General features: G+C 32.9%; 2 protein-coding genes across 2 annotated transcripts in view; both read left to right on the top strand.

Annotated features, from left to right (window-relative positions):
* The window catches only part of LOC143234476 (protein C-mannosyl-transferase DPY19L1-like), a 43,378-nt gene extending 30,478 nt beyond the window's left edge, over positions 1 to 12,900 (top strand). Inside the window, 6 exon segments of the mRNA XM_076471865.1 lie at positions 3,287 to 3,352; positions 5,435 to 5,554; positions 7,066 to 7,240; positions 8,056 to 8,155; positions 10,044 to 10,169; positions 11,750 to 12,900. Of these exon segments, the coding sequence (XP_076327980.1) occupies positions 3,287 to 3,352; positions 5,435 to 5,554; positions 7,066 to 7,240; positions 8,056 to 8,155; positions 10,044 to 10,169; positions 11,750 to 11,894 (732 nt within the window). The 3' untranslated portion in view covers positions 11,895 to 12,900.
* A 1,812-nt stretch (positions 12,901 to 14,712) lies between these two features.
* Positions 14,713 to 21,555, top strand: LOC143234475 (dickkopf-related protein 3-like). The gene is made up of 4 exons (XM_076471864.1): positions 14,713 to 15,233; positions 15,803 to 15,977; positions 19,178 to 19,379; positions 21,234 to 21,555. Exons 1-4 carry the CDS (start codon positions 15,042 to 15,044, stop codon positions 21,310 to 21,312), a joined length of 648 nt encoding a protein of 215 aa, XP_076327979.1. The 5' UTR covers positions 14,713 to 15,041; the 3' UTR covers positions 21,313 to 21,555.
* The last annotated feature ends 2,759 nt before the right edge of the window (positions 21,556 to 24,314 follow it).

The raw sequence follows: 24,314 nt of genomic DNA, 5'->3' as shown, positions 1-24,314 counted from the left end.
AGTAACTTGATAATACCTATAGTCATCATGATTTAATGTATATTGTTACATTATTATTTAGTACTGTTTCAAACTGTTAACAGATCTACAAGTAACTTGATAATACCTATAGTCATCATGATGTAATGTATATTGTTACATTATTATTTAGTACTGTTGTAAACTGTTAACAGATCTACAAGTAACTTGATAATACCTATAGTCATCATGATTTAATGTATATTGTTACATTATTATTTAGTACTGTTTCAAACTGTTAACAGATCTACAAGTAACTTGATAATATCTATAGTCATCATGATGTAATGTATATTGTTACATTATTATTTAGTACTGTTTTAAACTGTTAACAGATCTACAAGTAACTTGATAATATCTATAGTCATCATGATTTAATGTATATTGTTACATTATTATTTAGTACTGTTTTAAACTGTTAACAGATCTACAAGTAACTTGATAATACCTATAGTCATCATGATTTAATGTATATTGCTACATTATTATTTAGTACTGTTTTAAACTGTTAACAGATCTACAAGTAACTTGATAATACCTATAGTCATCATGATTTAATGTATATTGTTACATTATTATTTAGTACAGTTTTAAACTGTTAACAGACCTACAAGTAACTTGATAATATCTATAGTCATCATGATTTAATGTATATTGTTACATTATTATTTAGTACTGTTGTAAACTGTTAACAGATCTACAAGTAACTTGATAATATCTATAGTCATCATGATTTAATGTATATTGTTACATTATTATTTAGTACTGTTGTAAACTGTTAACAGATCTACAAGTAACTTGATAATACCTATAGTCATCATGATTTAATGTATATTGTTACATTATTATTTAGTACTGTTTCAAACTGTTAACAGATCTACAAGTAACTTGATAATATCTATAGTCATCATGATTTAATGTATATTGCTACATTATTATTTAGTACTGTTTTAAACTGTTAACAGATCTACAAGTAACTTGATAATACCTATAGTCATCATGATTTAATGTATATTGTTACATTATTATTTAGTACAGTTTTAAACTGTTAACAGACCTACAAGTAACTTGATAATATCTATAGTCATCATGATTTAATGTATATTGTTACATTATTATTTAGTACTGTTGTAAACTGTTAACAGATCTACAAGTAACTTGATAATATCTATAGTCATCATGATTTAATGTATATTGTTACATTATTATTTAGTACTGTTGTAAACTGTTAACAGATCTACAAGTAACTTGATAATATCTATAGTCATCATGATTTAATGTATATTGTTACATTATTATTTAGTACTGTTTTAAACTGTTAACAAATCTACAAGTAAAGCCTAGCAGGTCAGAAATGTAAAAAAATGCTGCACTGTGTTAGTGAGTTTTTATCAGGAGACAAATTAGTTGTTCTTAATGGGATCACAAACAATTGTACAAAATTGTAATAGACCATTTGGCCTTAAAAACACCTCAAACAGTAAAAATTCAGTTCAAACGATACTTTTAAAACCTTTACTGTTGACTGCTGAGGCTATTCGCATATAAACATGTATAAAACAAGATTCATAATAGTTACATTAAAAAGAATATCCACTTAACCCTTTTACAACAAGCTCAGTATAATATACACTAGGTCATCTACACATTCACACACGTTAATTATTTACAGTACATGTGTATCTTCATAAAATTTGGTTATCTTTTAGTAAATATTACAATTATTTTGTGCACAAAAAATCATTTTTTAATGAAATATCTTTACTAAAGATCTGTTTGTGAAAATATCCATTGTTTTGTTACTAGTAGGAGTGCAAGGTGGAATCTCATTGTTTGTGTAATCTCTTAAACCTACATTTAAATAAAACCGTTGACTTTCATTGAAAATTGTATTGATCTATGTTTGTTAATAAGTTTGAAATCAAATTGTAGATTATAATTCAAACTTTAATATTTTATGTCAGTTAATTTCTTAATTTAAAAGTAAACATTAAAATAACATTTAAATATAGATTTTAGGCAGTTACATGGTATGTTGAATGTTGTAGCACTGTTTAAAATTAGATGTTTGTGTTGTCAAAATATTAATTCTATACTTTGTACAAATTATGATCTCAAATTACTCATACTATCAAGCTAGAATATAAAATAAGAACCTTGTATATTTTTATTTTACTGAGATATGACTTATATAGGTGAATCACCTCCTTCCATTTTTGAAATGGTCCCTTATATACACTTATTTCAACATGTGACATGAATAACCAATCAACAGCTTAGAACATCCCCAGAGTGGCTTTCTCTGCCATTTTAATCTGTGAAAATGTTACCACATTCTTTCAAATCTCAGTTACTAAACTTAATAAATTATAGTGTTATTCTATGGTATCAGTGTAGCTTTTTATAATTTTTTGGTTATTCAGCTGTATATATAAAACTTAAATTTTATTTGATATCCTCCATGTGTGAAATTTTAATAGGCTTAACAACTTACGTCCAGAAGCAACCAAGTTCAACAGTTGTAGAGAGAAGAGAATTGTTTGCTTTACTTCTTGATTTATTGTTCCATATTTTAAGAAAAATAAGTTTAATTTATTTCTAAGTATTAATAATATATATAAAATGTTAAAAACTGAAATGTGATTATATTACAACATACTAAAACACAGGAAAGACTAAAGGTCAGTTTTATATTACTGAATACATTAACATGAGCGCATGTGCACTACGTCAGTGCAAGTCATGTAACGTTAGCTAGGCATGACTGGAGGTCAATATAATAAAAAATAATAAATAATTTAAATATATAGATAGCATTATGAGACTTAATCTACTTAGACTAAACATTTATATTTTTATGTTATTATATGTAGTCATTCTAGCATGAAAATAAGCCTAATATATATTTCCTTTTTTTTTTAATAGTGGTTACAAAGTTGATCAATTGACAGATCCCACATAGAGTATAGAAAATGACAAAAATGTAAAGTCATACTGAAAACATTTGAAATTTATTTCGGAGGTTCTAGAGATTTTTGGGATGAAGAATATAATAAAATTATCAATGGGCCCCCATTAAAACAATGGGCTCTGGGGCTAAGTCCCCTCTAGCCCCTACCTAAATACACTGCTGCTGTCATTCATAGTTTAAAAAAATTTTAAAGGACTGTCTGATGTTGAGTTAATTTTTATGTGCATCTGAAAATGTAAAAAGTAAGATAACCAAAGAAGTAACAGTATCTCTCTCTATTCTGGTATTGTTTTGTAGATAGTGAGAGATAGTTGGAATATAGATCACCTGAAGAAAGAGAAACCTCTAGGATATGTTGCTCAAGTGAGTAATACAGTTTTAAATATAGCTAAATGTGAGTCACATGTGGTTCTGTATTCTGTTCATATTAATGAGTTGTAGTATCAGTCAAAACTGGAAATACAGTGCATGATCTTCGGTTTATAAAAATGTTTTATGACATAATGTTTCTGTATATATTAATATATAAAACTAAATGGTCTATTACAAACCAAGCTACAAATCTTAGAGCACGGTAATATGTATAAAACATATTATATACAAAAATGGTAATTAACTTAGAACTGCTCTATGCAAGTTAATCAGTGTTTTTAACATGTTTCCATAGTGTCTTTTCAATTTTTTTTTTATATATAACAAACTATTAGATAGCCTTATGAAAGCAATGGATCTAAAGGTGGAAGAAAAAATTCATTTAATCTGTGGGAACCACACGTAATTTATTTGTAATTCTCCATGTTGAAACCTATTTCAGTTGTTTTGAAAAACTGTTTTGTTTACTATAGTTACTTAAAACTGATCACAAGGAATTAGAAACAACTTAAATAGGGCAAAAACATAGAGTAAAATACTATTTCACCATAGTTAATGTGGTGTCGATGGGTACTTCACACAACTCAATACATGTTTAAGTACACCTAATGATGATGTCACGAACATAACCATGATCTCAGCATAAATGTAAATGTACTCCTTGCATTTTGCGTGTATTACAGGTTTTCAGTTTTGTTATCGAAATTTTACTGACGTTAGGATCACAGCAGAAATGTTAGCAGAGATGAAACGTTCGTTGTCCGGTATATTTTTTCTTTTCTATTTTAGTTATTTTTCATTTTGAAAGTGTGCGGGATATTTCCTGTATCTACATATTTGGAAAGTTAAATCACAAGAGTGTATTTGAATAAAATAAAAATCAAATGTAGATGTGAGATATTTATGTTGTTCTCGGTGGTTTTGTTTTCTCTAAACATTTATAGGAACTTTATTTCAGTCAGGTTAATTTTGATCTACAGTTGGTTCTAAGTTTGATTATATATTGATAAGCTATAAGAGATTTAAATAAATTCTATCTGGGGTACCCATACCCTGGATAGAAATTATGTAGATTCATGATTAATGAAAGATTATCTCAGGACATGAAAAGTTGTTTCCTACATATATATATATAATTTTGAAAACAACAAAACACCCAAAAAAAACACAAAATGTGGAACTGTAAATTTGAATGTATCTCCTCATGGACCCAACAAACCTTCATGTCAAATATGGTGAAGATCCATCAAAAGGGGCGAAGTAGTAGTAAAACACAACAACAACATAAAAACCACAAAATGCAAAATTGAACATTTGTGTGTATTTTCCCCATGGACCTAATGAACCTCCATTCAATCCACACTCTGTAGACTATATGGACATACAACAGACAATATTATTATATCTATATAGGTGGTGCCATTTTATTAGATTTGCATGTGATATATTCATGACATCATATTTGCACTCTGAGAATGGAGAAAAATAAAGTTTTCCTTTACAGGAAACTGAGGTGAAATGGGAAAATCATGACCCCTATTGCAAATCTACATGTACACAGGATAAAACTTTCATGAAGTTGTGGATTGCACATTGTGTAATGAAAAATTTTTTGCAGTATCATTCAAGCAAGAGTTCCTTTATAGTACAATGTAAATAATTTTTAGTCTTCAAATGTGAATAGTTTATCAAATTGCATCTCAACAGAATGAGTTTATCTTTTAAAGGAATTCTTGGATTAGTTTTTATAAGTTTTCTTTACAAGATAAAGATGTCATGGCCTGATAGTTAAGGTTCTCAACTTGCAACCTGAGAGTTGCTAGTTTGAATCCATAACAGAATATACTTGCCACTTTGTCTGTGACATTGTTAAAATATGACAGTCAATCCAACTATTCATTAGTAAAGAGAAGCCCAACAGTTGACGGTGCCTAGTGTTGATTGGCTGTCTTCCCTCAAGATTGGGGACAGATAGCTCTAAAGTAACTTTGCATAAAATTCTATAACAAACGAAATATATTTCAATATTTGTATTTAAAACCTTTTAGTTAGTCTCAGTATTTGTCTGACCAGGTAGTGTACAATGTTCTTCAGCTTTGTGCTTTCACCGTAATGGCCGTGCTGATCATGAGATTGAAATTGTTTTTCACACCACAACTCTGCCTTTTAGTCTCTCTACTGTCATCCAGAAAGGTATGTTGTAATTTTTGTTGTGAGAACATACAAAATCAGAAGAAAATTGTTTCAGCAATATAATTCCATGATTTGTTTCTTTGTGTGATTCAAACAAGATGTAGTTTTATATCTTGTTATTTGTACATAATTTATAAGACACAAATATTTTCTGTTATTATGGTAAGTTAATCTTTCCTCATGTCATCTTCAGTAAATGTGTTAAACTTCTCATATCAGCAGTAAATAGCAGACTGGGTCATACTTAATTTCCATGGTATCCTTGAAGTTGTTGTTCTTCTGTTGTTTTCAACTGTTTTGGATTGCTGTTGTATTGTGGTGTGGGTATTTTTCAACCTAGACCATCACCAGTATCTGGGACAAATAATACAGCCCAGAATCTGTCAAACTCAGTTTAATGCCAGAAAACCTAAATATGTTTGACCCATAGTGAAATATTTTGGTTGAGGTAAAGTGGATATAAAAAATTTAACTTGGAGAAGGTGGAGAGATAGTGCTTTAGACAAAGTTTTAATGACAGCATTGATACTAAGGTTCAGATTGCATTTGTTAAAGTATGCTTGGTGTGAAACATGCCACAGACACAGTCGTAAAGTGCACTTCTTCAGTGGTACCAGTGAAATAACGTAGAACATTTTTTTTTTTATCTACCAAATAATTTGTAACTGTACCTTTTAATAATAGGGGGCAGATGTTTAAGTATGTTATATTGAAATGATTTTTGAGCCTTAGTATTCCGTGTTGTCATGACCAGGTTTGTTCTATCTCCTAACCTTGCATCTTGACAATAATATGGTTTCAGCATAGTCTCCATTGTAAAAGATTTGGTAATAAGGCTATCATGACTAATGTGAATCAATTTTCCCTGCATGCTTTCCTTATCTATCTAGTGTTCAAAGTAAACAGTTTACTCAAACCTAATTCAACTGTGATAACACAGAAATACATAGGCATTAGATCTGGTGATTTGTCTGGAGTCTTTATCTTAAGTTGTTGGTCTTATTTCTGTATGGAAATCCTTTTCGATTATGTTGCATATTATTGACTGAGATACACAAGTGAATTTTGTGTTCATGGATTCTCACCACTTACAAGACACTGCACTTTGTTTTACAGAGCTGAGTTATGACTTGTTACATGTCTCTATTGATGGTCTTGGTACCCCACACTGATCCATATGTTTCTGTTTTTCTTTGCAATTAAGTATAGATGAAAGTGCTTTTAAATCCCAACCACAACACATCTTTTTGATCTAAGTGCATGAATATTTTGTTGAAAAAGACCATTATTATCCCTTCCCAAAAGTGATCAGATTTTGGTGGCATCACACTACCCACAAAATGCAGTTATACAACTTTATTTTGATTGTGGTTGTCACATGAGTTGTTGATTTACATGTAGTTTCAATATAATGCACTAAACTTGTACTACTTTAATTTTGAAGATAATATGAAATTTAAATGGTGACAAAAATTTGAGAGATTTACTGTTTTGGTATTATTCTGCTTTAGTTTTTTGGCTTTATTCATTCCATTAAACTTCACTACACTGGTACAGCCATCCTTCTTTGTTTAATGAGCATTCAGGGAATACAGAACATCCAGCATCAACGTAGCATCCTTGGAGAATACAGTAATCCTTCTCTAGAGGAGCTTATTGAGTGGGTCAATAGTACCACATCTCAAGGTGAGATTAATTGTTACTTGAGTGGATCAGTAGTGCTACATCTCTAGGTGAGATTAATAGTTAGTTGAGTGGATCAGCATGCCACGTCTCAAGGTGAGGTTAATAGTTAGTTGAGTGGATCAGCATGCCACGTCTCAAGGTGAGGTTAATGGTTAGTTGAGTGGGTCAGTAGTACATCTCAAGGTGAGGTTAATATTTATTTGAGTTGATCAATAGTACTATGTCATGGCCCAGTATGGCCAGGTGGTTAAGGTGCTTGACTTGCAATCTGAAGGTTGCAGGTTTGAACCCCACTTACTCCAAACATGCTTGCCCTTTCAGCCATGGGGATAATATAATGTTACAATCACACTATTCATTGGTAAAAGAGTAGCCCAGGAGTTGGCAGTAGGTGGTGATGACTAGCTGCCTTTCCTCTAGTCTTAAGTTGCTAAATTAGTTATGACTAGTATAGACAGCTCTGGTGTAGCTTTGTGATAAATTGAAAAAAAGTACTATTTCCCAACATGATTTAGTGGGTCAGTGGTGTCATGTCTAAAATGGAGCGTACTGAGTGGGTCACTTGAGTTACACTGGTATATGAGTTAGTTTTATTTTATCTTTGGATAACATAATGTGCATACATCTGGTTAAAACTTTCCACTAGTGCTAACTGCTTGGTAAAAAAGATCTGTCTGTAGTTTATGCCAAAAAAATTCATTATTGAGAAAGGATTAAAAAATATTGACATCATTATATTTATAATTTTACATTCAATGTTTTCTTCCAACATCATGAATAAAACAAGACCTTAATACTTTGTTGTCCTCTTACAGATGCTGTTTTTGCTGGACCAATGCCAACTATGGCAAATTTAATGTTATCATCAAGACGTCCAATCATCAACCATCCTCATTATGAAGATGCTGGTTTAAGGTGCTTTTGTCATTTTATTATCCTCTGTCTTTCATTGTCATTAAAAACTTTTTGCCAGAATATATATTGATATAAGCCTTTTATATATTGGGTGATAGGTGCTCATTAGTTTCTTACACTGGGTGATAGGTACTCATTAGTTTCTTACACTGGGTGATAGGTGCACAGCTTGATTAGGAATATTCTCATGACATTTAGTTGTAACAGTTTTTTCCTGTTCAGTGGCTAATAAAAGTATAGAACCTGTTAATATATGTGGCAGTTTATGATCTGTCGTTAATTAACATTCCCCGTTTTCTCCACTTATAAAATGTTCTTAAAATTAACATAAAAAAATCAGATATACCTGGATTGAAGACATTGTTACCTACATAACTGATTTTAGACATTTCATTAAATATTTTAATTGTAATAGGACAGGCTTGAGGTACGTTTTATTGGACTTGTAACGCTATGATGCGAGTTGGACAAGAATACACGTCTAGTTACCATAGTAATAATGCTTCATATTATTCATTATGTAGATGAGGGTAAGAGTGTAGATTTGGTTTATCAGGATTTTGAGAAAACATTTGACAAAGTGCCACATAAAAGGTTTGTAAAGAAACATCTCTTTGGGTGTGGGGGATAGGACAGAATAAAGGAGAGAGTTATAAAGAGTTCATTGAGACTAGATTAATATTGCAAGTGAGGTAACCTCAGACTCAGTCTTAGGATCTTTGTTCCTTATTTACATCAGTGATGCAGATGAAAGAATGGTCAATAAATTACTTAAAGTTGATGATGATATTAAAGTCTTGGGTATCACTTGCTGTGAAGAGGGTGCTGCTGATTTACAAGAGAATTTAGATCATTTAGTGAGTTGGGTGAATAAATGGCAGAGGAAGTTTAATTATAATAAATACAAGGTAACACATGTGGGTTATTGTAATTTCAATTATAAGTTTAATTTGGATGGGAATAACCTTAACAGTGCCATGAAAGAAAATTATCTTGGTGCAATGGTTGATCAGTCTGAGGCCATCCAGGCAGTGTGCTGTTGCTTGTGGGTAGAGCAAGTAGGATTTCGTATATATGAAGACACGTGGTATGGATAATACAACTTTTATTAAAATAAAATAGAGAACAATGTTTTGACCTTCTTGGGTCATCTTCAGGTAAACGTCGTTTTCTACATTATTTTAATAAAAGTATTAATACCCGTACCAGCCATCTTGATGTACATTGTTACTTGAAGTGGGTTTCTCATAGCCACAAAACAGGACTGCAGGTTGTATCTACAGATATATTAGATGCAAATCTAAATATGTAATTTCATTGTATAGGTGGCTGGTTAGGCTACATTTGGAGTCTTGGGTTCCTTATTTTAGGAAGAACACTGAATTGTTGGAAGGAATTCAGGAGAGGGCTACTAAAATAGTGCCTGGAATGAAGGGGTTGTTATATGAGGAGAAGAGAAATAGAGTTACCGTGGATCTGATTGAGGTGTTTAAGATTATAAAGGGAACTGATAGTGCTGATGTACCATATTTAACAGTGAGAACAGTAGGACCCAGGGAACACACAAATTTGGGCAGAGTAGGATCATCTTCAACCAAGACAGTTTCATTTTTCCAACAGAGGGGTTGGTCTTCGGAATAGGTTGCTTTCAGATGTTATAGAGGCAGTAAGTTTAAGAAGAAACTTTAAGTATATGAATGATAAGGGTTGGCTTTAAGATTATTTTAAAATTTATTTATAAATTGTTTTAGTGTGATTGTTACAAAAGAATAGCTGAGATGTACCAATAGGTCCTCTGTTGTCCCGAAACTTTGTTGTCTCACTCATAGTACTCCGGATTCTTGTGCTGTACTATTTTTGAAGCATAACATCTTAACTTTTTTGCCAGGGAGCGGACACGGAAAGTTTACACAATTTACAGCCGTAAATCTCCAGATGAAACGTACCATCAGCTGAAAGAACTAGGTGCTCAGTTTGTTGTTCTTGATACTAAGTGGTGTTTTGGTAAAAGTAGGTAAGTATCTTGGTAAATTCCTGTACTTCCTCAGAACTCGTGTTTATCATTTCATATTCTGTCAAGACCAATTCTTATTTCATCCCTTTTGACAGAAAGTATGGTTTAATCTCAGACTGTCACCACTCTTGTCTCATCTCTGCCTTAAACACCTTATTTTCATGTATTTTTTTGAAGGTTTTGTTTTTATCCATTCTTTGTGCAACTGAGTTCTCTATAACTTTACCATTTTCATCCTTTTCTCTTTAAATTGTGTGGTTGCTCACCCACAGTTCCTCTCCAAAATAACTTTCCTCTGTCTTTAGTTTTAAACAACTTGAGATCCAAAATTCAGAGGCACAACTGCACAGTTGAACAACAACGTTATTCTGTTTATTACACAGAATAAATGTTTTACAGATATTTACAGATGTCTAGTATACTGTAAAACCTTATACAGTAGAGGGGTCAGTAAGACTTATAAATAAGATGATGTAATTAGAAGCCACAGCTAGTAATGGTGTATTGTCAGGATTACAAATACGAGCCTTGTATAGAAATTCTGTGATTATGTGGTCATCTCTGGAATCGAGGTTTTTCTTAAATGTATAACAAATCAGCACTTGTGTCATTAGGTATGAACCTAATATAATTAATAGTTTCCAGTGCAATCATCTTGGGTGTTATGTTTGTAACACCTCTGTAGCAGTGGAAAAAATGTAATTAAAAAACACAAGTTCTTTGCATGTGATTTTTAAATATATTAACTTCTGCTCTAAACTGGTTAAAGCTTCATTCAAATAATGATGAAAAGTGTCTTATTACATTCTTTCATGTTCTTCTGGAATCAACAGCTTGTTATGTGTGTTTACAAATAGTCTTAGGACTGTATCTAAGACTTGTTAAAGTAATTTATCATTTCACTTTTAATTAATTGGAAAACTACAGCCAATGGCGTGTTACTTCCAAGTATGTTTTAATAATGTTTTGATAATTAAATCAAAATTACTTTTAACACTCCAGTTTGCTGTAAAAAGATTTTTTTAAATATGACTTCAGCTCATCACCATCAAGAGGGTGTAATGGATGTTTTATTATATTAGATGGTTCTAATTTTGACTTATTATTATACTACAGATAATTGTTTATGAAGAAGAGACGATTGAGGGTTGTTTAGTAAACAGATGCAAACATTTGAGGGTTGTAAACAAAAATGTTTTAAAATCATGTTAGGTTATTTAAAACCACAGTTAGTGATATCATTTGTTAGCAGTTTTTATACAGATAAATTTAGTGATAATCTAGCATTTTTGGAATCAAGACTAGTTTCATAATTATAGGAGTCTGAGAAAAAAACTATTTATTACATAACATTTGTTAGTCATTTACACAAACAAACGTTCACCAAGATATGTGTAAAATATCGAACTGGTTCACATCCAGGTACAAGTTTTATTTCCATTTTGTTTTAAGATGAAACCATAAACAAAATTTTCTTTTCTAATCATTTTGGTTTTTGTTTCAAAGGTGTCTTTTTTTCATCTTGTCCCATTGATATTGATTTGATGTTAAATGTTTTACAGAAGTGTTTTTCTCCGTAGGGATGGTTGTGGAATGGGAGATGTGTGGGATGTGGAAGATCCTGGTAACCGTAACCGAGAAATGGTGTGTCAGCGACTTTTGAGAAATCCTTTACCCTTTAAGCAGGTGTTTCGCAATAACGAATATGCTGTGTTGAAGCTGTAGGTGCTGTCTTTTGTGTGACACTCGAAACGTCAAAACAGGAGTGACTTTTTTTGATACATAGAGCCAACCTTTAGACTTGCAAATTGCTGATCTAATAGTCTTATGATAAAATTAAATTTGGAAATAAAAGGTTATTGCATAACCTCAAATTTGTATGTACTTTTGAAGCAAAAAGAATATTTTAAATTTTTGTTACTAATATGTGTTTCATTTATTGTTTACAAAATAAGGTACTTATGTCTTGTCTGTTGCTTTAAATGTGAATATGTTGACCAAGCGTACAAAGCAACCCCCTTTTTGTGGTGTTTGTTTTTTTTGAACGGAAAATGAAGATAATTGTTCAAAAACTCTTTTTAAATTAACAATAAATATTTATTCGAATATACGTAAACACTTCACACTCGCACTGCCAAAGGTTTAGATGTCTTGGGACCTAACTTGAACGCATAAAATGATGAAACCAAAGATTTTTACTCCCGAAGTAATTTATTACGTTCCAGAATATACATTAAACATTGTTTAAACCTCTCACTAGATGGCGATAACTGCTTAATATTTTCTTCGAAATTTATTTGAATAATGTTTGGAGCGAAAAGTGATGGATTTATTTTTTTATGTAAATACAAACAAAATAGTTGGTGGCATTATATTTTAATTATACGGAGGCGGCGTGTATTAATATGTATAATGGTATTCAACTGTTGAAATGTACGCAAATGTTAGAAATATTAATCTATGACCTTATTTTGTTTTTAATCTACAATCGATATGTTTGTTATTGAAGCTAAGCCTACGATGTGTAATAAAGAACCAGAAATTAGTGTTAAAAGTTATTATTGATATTTGTTTGAAGTGTATGCCACTTATCAAAGTTGTTCTATCTAACTGTTGCTATAACATATGAATAATGTTTCATGCTTGTATTAACTGTAACTTTTTTTTCTGGGTGTTGCATAAAGATAATTTTTCTTCTAGAAATAGATTAATAAAATTAAGTTTAACGTAAGTTTGATGGGTCTTCTTCACTGTTGTATCACATAATTCAACTAACCCTAACTCGCAAACCATTTGCGGTAGTTTATTCGTTTCAATTTCCATTATTCTGTCATTATGCTACACTTTCTCACAAACGTTATTTGCTACATCGATCTATCCCCTGTCTGTTTGGAAAACATCTGCAGTTCAACAAATTCACGTAGACTTAACTTTCTTTATTAAAACTACACGTAGAACGTGCAATAAAGTAATAGCATTTATAATAATACATGACGCGGTTTTACGAGTTAGGAGAAATACAAGAACGAAGAATAAAACCTATCGTAAAGCAAATAATAGCTAAAAGATGCTTATAGCCTTCTATAAAATGAACCGAAACAACATTGTTCGTAAGTAAACGTAAATTTGTAATGAAAGCTAACTATACAGAAACGTCCGAATGTGTGCTCCCAAAGTGATGAGCACATGGTTTTGAACGAACTACGATTGTGTATTTTATGCCTAAATACTAGAAAACCCATAGAAATTGTATTTAGTGTAACGTTTATCTTTTTAGTAAATTACAGATAGATTAAGTGTTATTTGCATGAAATACTCTTAAAAAAAATAAAAGTTGAAATCTGAAACTAGACGTTTCATCGTATACCATAGTTGTATTAAAAAGTTTGAGTAAGAAAAATACAAGTAATGTGATTCTAATTCGAAAAGCCAATATGCAATATGAACTCCTTGGACAAAGGACTTGCAAACGATATGTGATTTATAGCAGATAGTCAACAGCCCCAACCGCCAATTCTTGGGCCGCTGTAATTAGTCGACTTGTGGGAATTAACCACAATTTTCTAAACTCATTACAATACGAACAGAACCGGAAAGGAGGGTACATCTAAAAGTTTGTAACCCAATTCGCTGCAACTTTTTATAGAATTTCATAAAAAGTACGCAGTCTACTTTAAAACATAACTAATTTGATACATTATGTTAACTTGGACAAATATTTAAAGATCTATATATGTTATCATCCTTTCGAGAAAACAAAAAAAATTAAAAATATTTGAATTAACAGTTTCAGCCTACACTAGGTGGCAATTTGAGAGCTTTCTTTGGTGTAATAAAGTTTATTAAATTTTAAAAAGGTTGCTCAGGAAATGGTTTGTTGGACGAAAGGTATTTTTTCCTATATTGTTTTATTTACCAAAAACCAGCAGTATTCTTGTAATTCGAGTAAACATCTTAAAATTTCGTTTTGGCTAAGCTTGTGCGCATGTTCAGTGATTATAACAATGCCCATCACATTTGTTTGGCTAAACAGTGAGGACTAAATTTTAGCCTATCCAATTTCCCTTGAAAAGTTTGGCACATTGCCAAGGCTTTTCCTATGACCCTTCATTCATGGTGCGAATCAATTGTTTTGTACACGACCTCGCAGGTCAACTGTAAACCACTGTAGAGTGGTTCGGAGAACCCTCTCTGGGTGCCTCTGCTTATTGTGTGTACAATGCACTCCCAAACGGAGGTGTCAAAACCCTATTCTTCTCGTGTGACACGGGGTGGCGAAGTTTTAAAGTCTTCCCTGCCCTATAGAGAGAGTGTTAATATACCTCACAGAGCAGTAAGCCATGTCGAAATGTACTCGGATCAGGCCAGTGATTATATGGCAGGCTGCTATCAGGTTCTAAATGACTTCTACCACAGACAAGTTCAGATTCAACATAAAAAATGGCACTGTTGTGTTTGTTCTCTCTTTAACAAATTTCGGTTTTCTTTCATCGTGACTTCTTATTCCGAGATGGGACATTTTTTAATCAAGTAACATTGTTTTAACGTTCAGAAATTGTTAACTTATAAAATAACTGATTTATTAATGTTAAGCCTATAACAAGCTACTGACTCCACCCCTTCCAGCCAGACATGGACCATCCGATTACCTGAGCAGACCATAAACTCAGCTGCACTGACGCAGCTAACTCAGATCGTTCATTTGTTAAACAGACGGAATTTCATTCCCAGCGAGTCATTTATACTAATATCCACAAGTCTGGTAAACTATGTAACATTAGCCATCGTATTCATAGGATCAAAAAACAAAACAGACAGCAACTACAAAATTAATTTCAGAAACTTTTAAAACTAATAGCAGACAGCGGAGTCATGGTTTCTAGACTATTTATTGTTTTGTTTCATTGTTCGCTGTGTCTGTCACTTACTCAAGCAAACATCTGGAGTTTCATCCTACGTAATCCTTCTCCGGGAGACAGTTTTCCATCCAGGATACATCTTCCGTGGGATAAAAAAGACGGAAAAAACACAAAGTCAGCAGAAGAATTAACAAGAACCATCTTGGTAAGTTTGTGAGTAACTTTCTTAATGCACGTTATGATCTAATTGACCTTTCAAAGGTGGTGCTATACACCATTCACATACACTCTATGGGTGGATAACCTGCCATTGTGTTATATAAATACTAGAATATGGAGTTGTTTGTTTTTTTTTTTTTGAAATACTAAAAGTAAATGGTTTTCTTATTCAATGTTTGGATGTATCATTCTACGTGTGATGGCCTAAATGTTTACAAATAAATCCTAATTTATATCTCAATAATTTTTTCATTGTATTTTCTTTTATTGTCTGCCCCCTGTAAACAAGAGGTAAAATAATGTTACAACAGCATTTTACATTTTCGCATCACATTATATTTTCCTTGAAGTAACGAATGTAAGTTTGTACGTAGTTTCATGTTTAATTGTACCTATTTTACCTTGTGACTGTAGATACTGTTACTCCAAGGTAAATGAATAGTCTAATATTTCGCTATAAACGAAAGAAATATTTAAAAAGGTTTACCAGTAAAACTGAAATATGAATTAATGAAAAAATTATATATATCACATTTTAATTTAATCTTACCACAGGTTCGGTGTCTTGAACACGACAGATGCCCTGAAGGAATGTTTTGCGATCGCCATTACGGATATTGCGACACCTTGCGGGAAGAAGATGAACCATGTCGGAAGGATGGGCATTGCCTCGATATTCTAATCTGTATGTTTGGTAGATGTTCTCGACCTCATAAGAAAGGGCATAAAGGTTAGCATTTTTAAAAGAAGAAGACAGTTTCAGTTTTATCAGATTGCGTTTGTTTTTCAGCTGGTTGTTGTATATTAGAAAACAAGTAATTTCATTAAAAAAACTACCGTTAAACAGTTGTAATCGGTGGATTTGTGTTTTGTTTTCGATTTTGCGTAAAGCTACACGAGGGCTATCTGCGCTAGCCGTCTCTAATTTAGTAGTGTAAGACTAGAGGGAAGGCAGCTAGTCATCACCACTCACCGCCAACTCTTGGGCTACTCTTTTACCAATGGAAAGTGGGATTGACCATCACTTATAATACCCACACGGCTGAAAGGGCGAACATGTTTGGTATGATGGGGATTCGAACTAGCGACCCTCAGATTACGAGTCGAATGCCTTAAGCACCTAGCCATGCTGGGCCCTGTAATCTACAGAATTTTTTTTTGTTTTGAATTTCGCACAAAACTACTCGAGAGCTATCTGTACTAGCCGTCCCTAATTTAGTAGTGTAAGACTAGAGGGAAGGCATCTAGTTATCACACCCACCGCCAACTCTTGAGCTACTCTTTTACCAACGAATAGTGAGATTGACCGTCACAGTATAACGCCCCCACGGCTGGGAGTGCAAGCATGTTTGGTGCGACCGGGATTCGAACTAGCGACCCTCAGATTACGAGTCGAATGCCTTAATCACCTGGCCATGCTGGGTCCTGTAATCTACAGAATTAATCTCTAAGGTATGAGTGAGTAAATTATTATGAACTTAATTTTTTCGGGTTTTCATAATTTATCATAAAGTTAGAAAACTTAATGTCAAAAACATAGGAAATTTAAATCAGTTTTTTTTTAAATAATTGTTTTTAAACATTTACTTGAATATATCAGGTGAAATATAGACTATTTAATAACTCTTTTAATATGATATTTTTATTGGTATCAATATTATGTGCATGAGACACCTAGGTTAAACAAATTAGCTAGTTAACTAATTTATATACATATTATGAATATTTTTGCGTGTATCCATCGCGCGCGACATCTGTACTGCTTGAATTTGTTTAAACAGACACGAGAGCGAGTCAATGACTTAGCTTAAGCCTCGTGGGGTTAATTAAGCATTCGTACACTGGCATATAAATTTCAGAATAACGTCAACCGAGATACGAACGTGTACATAGTAGATACAACGACCTTTCGAATAGACTTTAACTGTATACTGGACATGAATAATTGATGTTAAAGAAAGAGAGAAAAATAATGGATGAACGTAGAAACGAAAGAGTTTCCCAAAATGATACCTTTATTTATCAAAGATTTTAGTTTTTACTTTACTTCCCCAATCAAAAGGCTTACTCTGTTTTGTTTTTATAACAGGTGTTTGAAGCACAACAATTATTAAGTATATAAATTAAAAAAAGTAATAATTGCTTCATGAGTGAAATAAGTACAGTCAAGCTTTATTTTCAGTTACAAACATGAAATAATAATGTTTTGAAAACAAAGATGCTCACTCGTAGAGAAATACGAACAGACCATTTCTTTCACGTTTAAAAAAAGAAAAACCTGGACTGAAAGTACATATAATTACGAAAAATAGCAGTGTATGTAGCACTAAATATTACTAGTTTTTCATTTAATACATTAGTTTGATGATTTTACGTATATATAACGAAGTAATCGGATAATTCACTAATTAGTAGTTATTTTTCTTAAACATTAGTTTAACATGATTATGTTAGGAGATTTAAGTTAGTCTTAAAGTCCACATGCTAAACCAATAATACAAAACAGTCATCATAATATATCTTGGATATCGTATTTAAATCCATCAATAGTTCAAGTACTATATCTTGCATTAAATCAATACTATATAACAATAATGAAATTAATACAGATTAAAAATATATTCATGATGAGGATTTAAAAAAAAATGTCCATTACCAGCCCTTCTCATTGGTATAATTACAAGTAATACGACCATCACATTACTATAAAGTCCTAATGGAAAATGCCTGGGGTCATAGCTTCTAAAATATTTGGGATATTCCACCTTTCATACATGATTAAAATGCAGGTGGTGAACTAGCTAACAGCCATGTAGAATCAATGTAGTCTCAATTCCTGTTGTGGGACCCGGCATGGCCATGTGGTTAAGGCATTCGCCTAGTAATCCGAAGGTCGTGGGTTCGAATCCCCGTCACACCAAACATGCTCGCCCTTTCAACCATGGAGACATTATAGTGTGACGGTCAATCCCACTATTCGTTGGCAAAAGAGTCGGCGGTGGGTGAAGATGACTTGCTGCATTCCCTTTAGTCTTATTATACTGCTAAATTAGGAACGGTTAGCGCAGATAGTCCTTGAGTAACTTTGCGTGAAATTAAAGAAATACATCCATTATATATTGAAATAAATTTAAAATTTTAAACTGTTTTTTTTATAGAATTAGTAACAAAAGAAATACAAAGGATAATGAGATTTGTTTACTAATCTTAATAATATAATTGTCAATATTTTTTCTGGATCTTTTAATATATCACTTTGTTTTTGGTCTTTCTTAAGAGAAACTAAATTTAATGTCTTAATGGTAATGTTAAGGGCTGCTAATGAAAATTCTTGCTACGTTGCTTTGGCTTCGTTTTGGCTTGATTTCCTTTATATTTCGTAAATATTAAAATATTATAACAAATACTGTGAATGAAATTAACGTTAAAAAAAAAAGAATAAACCTTGAAAATATAATATACTTTCCCCATGAAAAGCGTGACACCAGAGTACCCAAAACTTCCTCCAATAGGTTTATTGACCAGGGAAAACAAGACGGAAACGCTTTAATGTATGGGTTGGATTACCACGAAAATATTACGGTTTAAGTGTAAGAGTTGAGTAGTAGGCTTTTATTTAACCACAATATAATTTTTTAAAACACTGTAAATTTATATTAATCTTTCAGTTTGTATTCGGATGGATGCTAATACTTTGGAGAGGTAAAAGACTAAAGTAGACCGTCTACCGGTCTTATCTCACCCGGTTTCGCTAGCCATCACGGGAATTTTCGCCAAAATTAATTGGAAAAATGGCGCTGCTTTTGCTGATACTTACATTTTGAAACAGCCTGCGGATCAAAGTTTGAGAACCGTTGATTTATAGTTCAACAATCGTCACGTGAACTTGCAGTCCATATATTCATGTTCATATAATATTTGTTTAATTAGGTGCACGATGTCTCTCAGACTCTGACTGTAGGCCTAAAATGTGTTGTGCGAAACAACATGGAGAGCGAATTTGCAAGGAAAAGATTCCACAGGGACACAAGTGTTATATTCCTGATGGGGGACTTGACTACAGTCTGAACGAGCTTTGCCCTTGTCAAGAAGGCTTAGAGTGTAGGATGACAACTGATAAGAAGAAAAGAGTGTAAGTGAAATATTAGTATTCCGTCAAACTTCCAAGTGATGTGTTATCTGAGTATAGTTTATAGTATTTTAAAGATTAAACGTAATTTTATGAATATGGCTCTAAAAAAAGCAGAATGAAAAAACAAAATATCTTTGGAGTGATGCCGCCATCTTGGGTTCAACTAATTATAGCTTTTCTTCGTTATATTTAGTTGTTTTTCAACATTTCTGTTGCAAACTTGAGGGATTTAGACATTTTTCAATAAAATTAGAAAAAACAACTTTATTCCCAAAATAATAATAATAACTTATTTCACTCAAGTTCCGCCATTTTGAATTCATCAGGGCTAGTAGAAAAAAAAATTATGTCGTAATCTTGTTCCGCCGTTTTTAAGTCTAAGGATTTACAACATTTAAAATCAGGGGTTCGATTCCCCTCGATGAACGTAGCAGATAGCCCGATGTAGCTTTGCTATAAGAAACACACACACACTGTATTGGTCAGGTAAGCAATATATCACTTTTCAAAGAAGGATGTAGACACAATCTGCTTCTAAACTGATCAATTTTTTCTCTTTTGGAAGTTTCAGCAACAAACACATTGCATCACTATCTTCACATAATACCTTTTGTTCCAGCTACGTCATGATGCCTTTGAGGTTAGATTATGCTTTATTCAAAACGACTGGCTCGGGTGGTGAATCATCACTGATGGCAGAGTATCTGTCACCACACACTTGATGAGACGTGATGTCTTCATCTTACATCTCGTGATCATTTGGATCTAGTAAGTTGATGTTGAGCCATTGATGAGCTGACAGGAGACTAAGCTATGAATTTCCATGTGCAGTCTCATTAACGACTTTTGATACTTGAACATTCCACAAGTTTAATTGTTTCAACCATAACACCTGGCCAGATGAAGCATGTAACGCTTTCAGTTTGTGAATTGTTATTTTCATGGCATTCTGTGTACCACCCAGTCTGCTGATGGCACTAATAAGGTTTAAATGATACTAGCCGATTTCCCGTGGCGTCAGTTTATTAGATACGCGTGTGACATACTCATCACGTCATATCTGCACCCTGAGAATGGAGAAAAATAAAGTTCTCCGTGACGGGAAACAGAGGCAAAACAGGAAAAATCATGGTTTCTATTGCAAATTCACATGCACATAGGATAAAAGTTTCGTGAAGCTGGGAGTTGTACATTGCGTAATAAAAAAGCTTTTCCAGTATCATTCAAGCAAGAGTTCCGTTATAGTATGATGGTTGTGCTAGCTTTCTTAGCCTGGTATCACTGTTTGGTGACAAGTGGTATCTTAGACTAGCACCACTAGCCACGAAGGGAATGATCTTTTCCCCCTCTACAAGCGCATCCTTCGGTTCAGATTCTCCAGCCACTCTGGAAACAACGCTAACATCATCCGGGCTTTTTGTATTGTATCAGCATCTTGTACGTTAGATGTTTTCTGAATAAGTAGATGTTTAGATTTAGAATGTTAATGTAACAAGTATCTATAGGACATGTATGTTTGATACATGAAGTAGATGTTTAGATTTAGAATGCTAATGATGAGATTATTAAATTTCCGGGTGTAAAAGTTCTCTCTATAAAACATTATCCGGATTGTCAACATCCGAACCAACGAGGGTTCACACTGTAAACAATGGATCGAGAAGAAGAAACGTGCAAGGTTCCAGTTTAATTTTTTCTACTTCTTATCAAAAGTGGTTGTACGGATATGGTCCCTTGTTGTCTGTGGGTTCCGGGTATCACACATGGTCCAATCTCACACGGTTATTTCGGGATATATAAAAGAGTGTTATTACTCACATTTAAATAATGCTTGTTTATTTAATTTCATCATAGAGAGAAACTGGAATGGCGCTTCTGGACAGAACTGGAACACGTAAAATGTGCCCCAGGAGAAACGACTCTGGAAAGTTGATCAGTAACACAAGGAAGCCAATCACTAGGTGGCGGTCGAGCGTGCTGTTTGAAGACTGCTGACAGAACCACTAACCACAACTAAAAACGTTTCTAGTAGGACAGGGTGCACAACGGTCGTCATGTTACTCTAAAAGTACTGGCTATTGTTTAAGGAAGCTAATATAATTCTGTACATAAGTTGTAAATCTTTATATATATATATCCTTGTAAATAAACCGAATTAAGTTTTGTGTACGAGTAACACTTGTTTTCTCAGTTGTACTCTTCAAGAAATAAATGTTATTAAAATATGAACAAAGGACAAAAATGTGTGAATTTTAAGATTAACCAGTAAGGAATTACTCAAAATATTAATTTCTAAAAACATCAGTTTTCTACAACTTTAATAACTTAGATAGACAGGGATATAAAGAGTATAACCTTGAAAACAAATTTATTATAATTTTCGTTTAAATGGGCTCGTCGAGAAGTCGGGAGTACTCGAAACACTAAAATTCGGGCCATTGACCGAACTAGTTGATGGCACATATATCATTCCCCGTGCTCTTGTTTCTTCTTAGTAGAAAGTTAACTTTACTTTGTTCGTCACGAGGGATCGAATCCTGGATTTTTTTTAATTTTTGGTAAAAGAGTTGACCGACATTTAGCGGTGAATGGTCTTGACTAACTCTCTCCTTCCTCTAACCTATCACCCCTAAATTAGGGACAGTTAATATAGATTGCCCTTGTGTAGCTTTGCGTTTAATTCAACAAACCACTATCAATCGAGCTCCATGTTATGAAATAAAACAAGCAAGAGGGATCTGTTCTAAGTCTTAACTACCATTCACTGACCAACTAGCAGTGGTTAAAGTGGAAATACAAGAAAACTCTCAAAAGTTATCCTGTGCAGTACATCTTATTACATATATTACCTCCCGTAATGGCTCAGGGGTAAGTCTGAGTAACAGAGGTCAGCACCTTACAAGAATTTCAAAGATAAATCGATGTTTTCTGAAATACAATGAATTGTTTATTTTTTATTTCTTACTTTTTATTAAGAGTAGATTTGCAGGAACAATCTGGAGAGACCAAATAATCTCTTGTCTTTACATTATGTAAATCACACATCATATTTGATCCGTATGACATATTGTCTAGTTTTGCTATAAGCAATAAATAAAGGAAATGAAAGAATAAAAAGTCGCCATCAGTTTAACCTGTTGACTGCCAAGTATTTCAGCTGCTACAATACAACTCTAATGCTTCTTCATTTTGTAACGTTTTTCGTGACGCCATTTTGGATCGAAAGTGAAACAATTTGTAAGTAGGTCAAATGCATGTATGGTGCTGACATCTAGCTTTGCAGTTAGGTATTATTGAAAACGAATTAACTCGTCCGTGGCACTGTGTTACCGATCGGCTTGGACGAGTTATCTCGTCTACGACACTGAACAGGTAAAGATTCATACGATTTTCGATGACTTCGTTTGAAAAGGTGAAAGACTTGCCACGCTCATCGTTTGAAAAGGTGAAAGACTTGCCACGCTCATCACTGTCAGCTCCATCTGACTGTGGGTCGTAAGCTGTAGTTTTAATATTTCATGGTGAGATCGAATTATCCTCATTGTAGCTTCTCCCCATACATTCAGTTATCATTTATTATTGTTTCAACAGTTTTCTTAGCTACCGAGGTAGGGGTTGTCCACTCTCACTTTAAGTTGTATACCACGTTAGTTTAAAATATACATGGACGATTTCTTTGGTCCATATCTTTTTCAGTATGTCTAAAATATGTTTGTCTACTATCTGTGTAATATTTTAATTTTTTTGTCTACTATTTCTATAATATTTCATATTTTTTAACCTTTGTTTGTTTAGAAAAATATATATGTAAAAACGGCTGGTTTGGGTTGAGAAAATTTTTTTATGTAGAGGAGCGAACAACGTTTCGACCTTCTTCGGTCATCGTCAGGTTCACAAAGAAAGAAAGAGGTAACTGACCGATAGCTGACCACATGTTTGAAGGGGGTTGTGTAATTGAGTGTAGGAATGTAGAGGGCGTGCTTAGATGTTTGAATATATTTTTAATATAGGTATAAAGGTGTTCCTTTATATTGGTTTATTTTGGGTTTGAGTTGTTGTATAAGTAAGGCTTCTTTAATTTTGCGTTTGTTTATGTTTGTTTCTTTATTTAGTATTTGGGTGTTTTCTGTGGTTATGTTGTGTTTATTTGATTTGCAGTGTTCGAAAACGTGTGAAGGTGACTTTTTATGTTCTTTGAATCTGGTTTCCATTTTTCTACTTGTTTCTCCAATATAGAAGTCGTGGCAGTTATCACATTGTATTTTATAAATAATGTTGGTGTGGTGTTTGTCAGTGTAGTTTTTACATAGTATAGACCTCAGTTTTGTGCCTGGTTTTTGAATAAATTTGGTATTAACTGGAATGTCATATTTTGTTACTACTTTTTGCCAAATGTTGGTTATTTTTCTGCTGATGTCGGGAATATATGGTATGCAGCAGTATATGGTTTCGTGATTTTTTGGTTCGTGAGATATATTTACTTTTGTTGGTTGATTTTGCTTTCTGTCCAGGTGTGTGCGTATAATGTTTTCTACGGTTTGTGGAGGAAACTTGTTGATGTTGGTGAAGTATTTTTTTATTTTTTCTAATTCATCGTTAATTTTATCTGGTGAGCATAGTTTTATGGCTGTGTTTATTTGGTTTCTTAGTATGTTGAGTTTTTGTTTTGTTTCATGTGCTGAGTCCCAAGGAATGTATAGTCCAGTATTGGTGATTTTCCGGTGGATTTTTGTTTTAAATTGTGTGTCGGTTCTTGTAATTTTGAGGTTAAGAAATGATATTTGATTACTTTCTTCTTGTTCACATATGAAGTTGATGTTGGGATGTATAGAGTTAATGTGATTGAAAAAATTAAGTGTGTGTTCTGTAGATGTGAATCCAGCAATCGTGTCATCTACATATCTGTACCAGTATAGTGGTGGATGTAATGCTCTG

The sequence above is a fragment of the Tachypleus tridentatus genome, chromosome 12, assembly GCF_004210375.1.
Source record: "Tachypleus tridentatus isolate NWPU-2018 chromosome 12, ASM421037v1, whole genome shotgun sequence".
NCBI classification, from domain to species: Eukaryota; Metazoa; Arthropoda; class Merostomata; order Xiphosura; family Limulidae; genus Tachypleus; species Tachypleus tridentatus.
This window is presented reverse-complemented; position numbering and strand designations above follow the sequence as displayed.

What these genes read in the sequence shown, in the direction of transcription:
- LOC143234475 (XM_076471864.1), top strand. Translation starts at nt 15,042, where the DNA reads ATGGTTTCTAGACTATTTATTGTTTTGTTTCATTGTTCGCTGTGTCTG. An exon ending in AATTAACAAGAACCATCTTG is followed by an intron (nt 15,234 to 15,802) that starts GTAAGTTTGTGA and finishes ATCTTACCACAG; the next exon opens with GTTCGGTGTCTTGAACACGA. An exon ending in TCATAAGAAAGGGCATAAAG is followed by an intron (nt 15,978 to 19,177) that starts GTTAGCATTTTT and finishes TTGTTTAATTAG; the next exon opens with GTGCACGATGTCTCTCAGAC.